Source organism: Etheostoma spectabile, unplaced genomic scaffold (assembly GCF_008692095.1).
Source record: "Etheostoma spectabile isolate EspeVRDwgs_2016 unplaced genomic scaffold, UIUC_Espe_1.0 scaffold00010018, whole genome shotgun sequence".
Classification (NCBI taxonomy): domain Eukaryota; kingdom Metazoa; phylum Chordata; class Actinopteri; order Perciformes; family Percidae; genus Etheostoma; species Etheostoma spectabile.
The window spans coordinates 18,077-19,914 of NW_022603777.1; the positions used below are offsets into that span (position 1 = coordinate 18,077).

Here is a 1,838-nt window from a genome sequence, read left to right on the forward strand (position 1 = left end):
TACAGTATTTACAGTACTTGGTTTACAGCTGATATGTGATATATATATATATATATATATATATATATATATATATATATATATATATATATATATATATATATAGATATATGTATAGGTATATAACAGGAATTTAGTCTTCCTGCAAACCGACACATGAAGTGCTTTTATTTTGAAGTTTTGTGTTGTGTACTCTGTCTGTGGTTGTGTTTGTGTGTGTGTGTGTGTGTGGGTGTGTGTGTGTGTGTGTGTGCGTGTGTGTGTGTGTGTGTGTGTGTGTGTGTGTGTGATCCTGTCCAGACTCAGCTGATCAGCAGTGAGAGACAGGAGGAGACTCTCCGTCCTACACAGGACTCAGAGACACTGAGGAGCCCCGAGACCAGAACGCAAACCCAGGATAGAGGGTCTGAGTGGATGAGGTGTTGAATGTGTGGAGGTGGATCAGTGAGTCAGAGGAGACTGTGTAGAAGGACAGAGAGCCAGCAGGACAGTCCACATACACTGCTACTCTACCAGAGCCACGGGGGACGGAGACGGAGGTTTCTCTGTTATTGTAACGGACAGAGTAACGACCATCATCACAGTCCAGACTCCAGGACTGATCATTACGTCCAAACACACAGTCCCTCCTGTCTCCTCTCCTCCTGATTCCTCTGTAACTCACTGATATATGAACCTCTCCTCTGGTCTGGACCTCCAGTAACAGCGACCAGTCAGACCATCTCTACACAGCAGCTGATACCTGGACTCAAACCTCTCTGGATGACCAGGATATGGCTGATCCTCCTGCACCAGGGTCACCGTCCTGTTGTTGTGAGACAGTTTGAGTCTCCTGTTCACCGTGTTGGTGTCGACTGTGAGTTCACAGGAATCTGACGGAGACAACGAGACACAACACAGCTGCAGTTATTAACCAATCAGCTCTTTGGTGATGACATCACAGGGTTGAATGAGTGATGTCACAGTCTGATGAATGAAATTAAAAACACACTTACACTTCTTCAGACCTGGTGTCAACCATCTGACTCCAGCAGGCTCCACCCTGAAAGGAGGGGGGGGGGTCATTACATCACTCTCTCACACAGCTGGGTTCCCTCTAACCTGTCTCTCTCTCTAACCTGTCTCTCTCTCTCTCTAACCTGTCTCTCTCTCTCTAACCTATCTCTCTCTCTAACCTGTCTCTCTCTCTCTAACCCTCTCTCTCTCTAACCTGTCTCTCTCTAACCTGTCTCTCTCTCTAACCTGTCTCTCTCTCTAACCTGTCTCTCTCTCTCTAACCTGTCTCTCTCTCTCTAACCTGTCTCTCTAACCTGTCTTTCTCTAACCTGTCTCTCTCTAACCTGTCCTCTCTCTAACCTGTCTCTCTCTCTCTCTCTACCTGTCTCTCTCTCTCTCTCTAACCTGTCTCTCTCTCTAACCTGTCTTTCTCTCCAACCTGTCTCTCTCTCTCTAACTGTCTCTCTCTCTCTAACCTGTCTCTCTCTCTTACCTGTCTCTCTCTTTAACTGTCTCTCTCTAAACTGTCTCTCTCTCTAACCTGTCTCTCTCTAACCTGTCTCTCTTTCTAACCTGTCTCTCTCTCTCTAACCTGTCTCTCTCTCTCTAACCTGTCTCTCTCTCTAACCTGTCTCTCTCTCTAATCTGTCTCTATCTCTCTAACCTGTCTCTCTCTCTCTAACCTGTCTCTCTCTCTCTAACCTGTCTCTCTCTAACCTGTCTCTCTCTAACCTGTCTCTCTCTAACCTGTCTCTCTCTCTCTAACCTGTCTCTCTCTCTCTAACCTCTGTCTCTCTCTAACCTTCTCTCTCTAACCTGTCTCTCTCTCTAACCTGTCTCTC

At 46.2% G+C, this 1,838-nt stretch overlaps 1 protein-coding gene across 1 annotated transcript; it reads right to left on the minus strand.

The window, feature by feature from the left end:
- Positions 1 to 207: 207 nt before the first annotated feature.
- Positions 208 to 1,212, minus strand: LOC116679250 (stonustoxin subunit alpha). The gene is made up of 2 exons (XM_032508935.1): positions 996 to 1,212; positions 208 to 872 (listed from the first exon to the last, which is right to left on the minus strand). The coding sequence occupies exons 1-2, from the start codon at positions 1,063 to 1,065 to the stop codon at positions 661 to 663; spliced, it is 282 nt and encodes a 93-aa protein (XP_032364826.1). The 5' UTR covers positions 1,066 to 1,212; the 3' UTR covers positions 208 to 660.
- Positions 1,213 to 1,838: the final 626 nt, after the last annotated feature.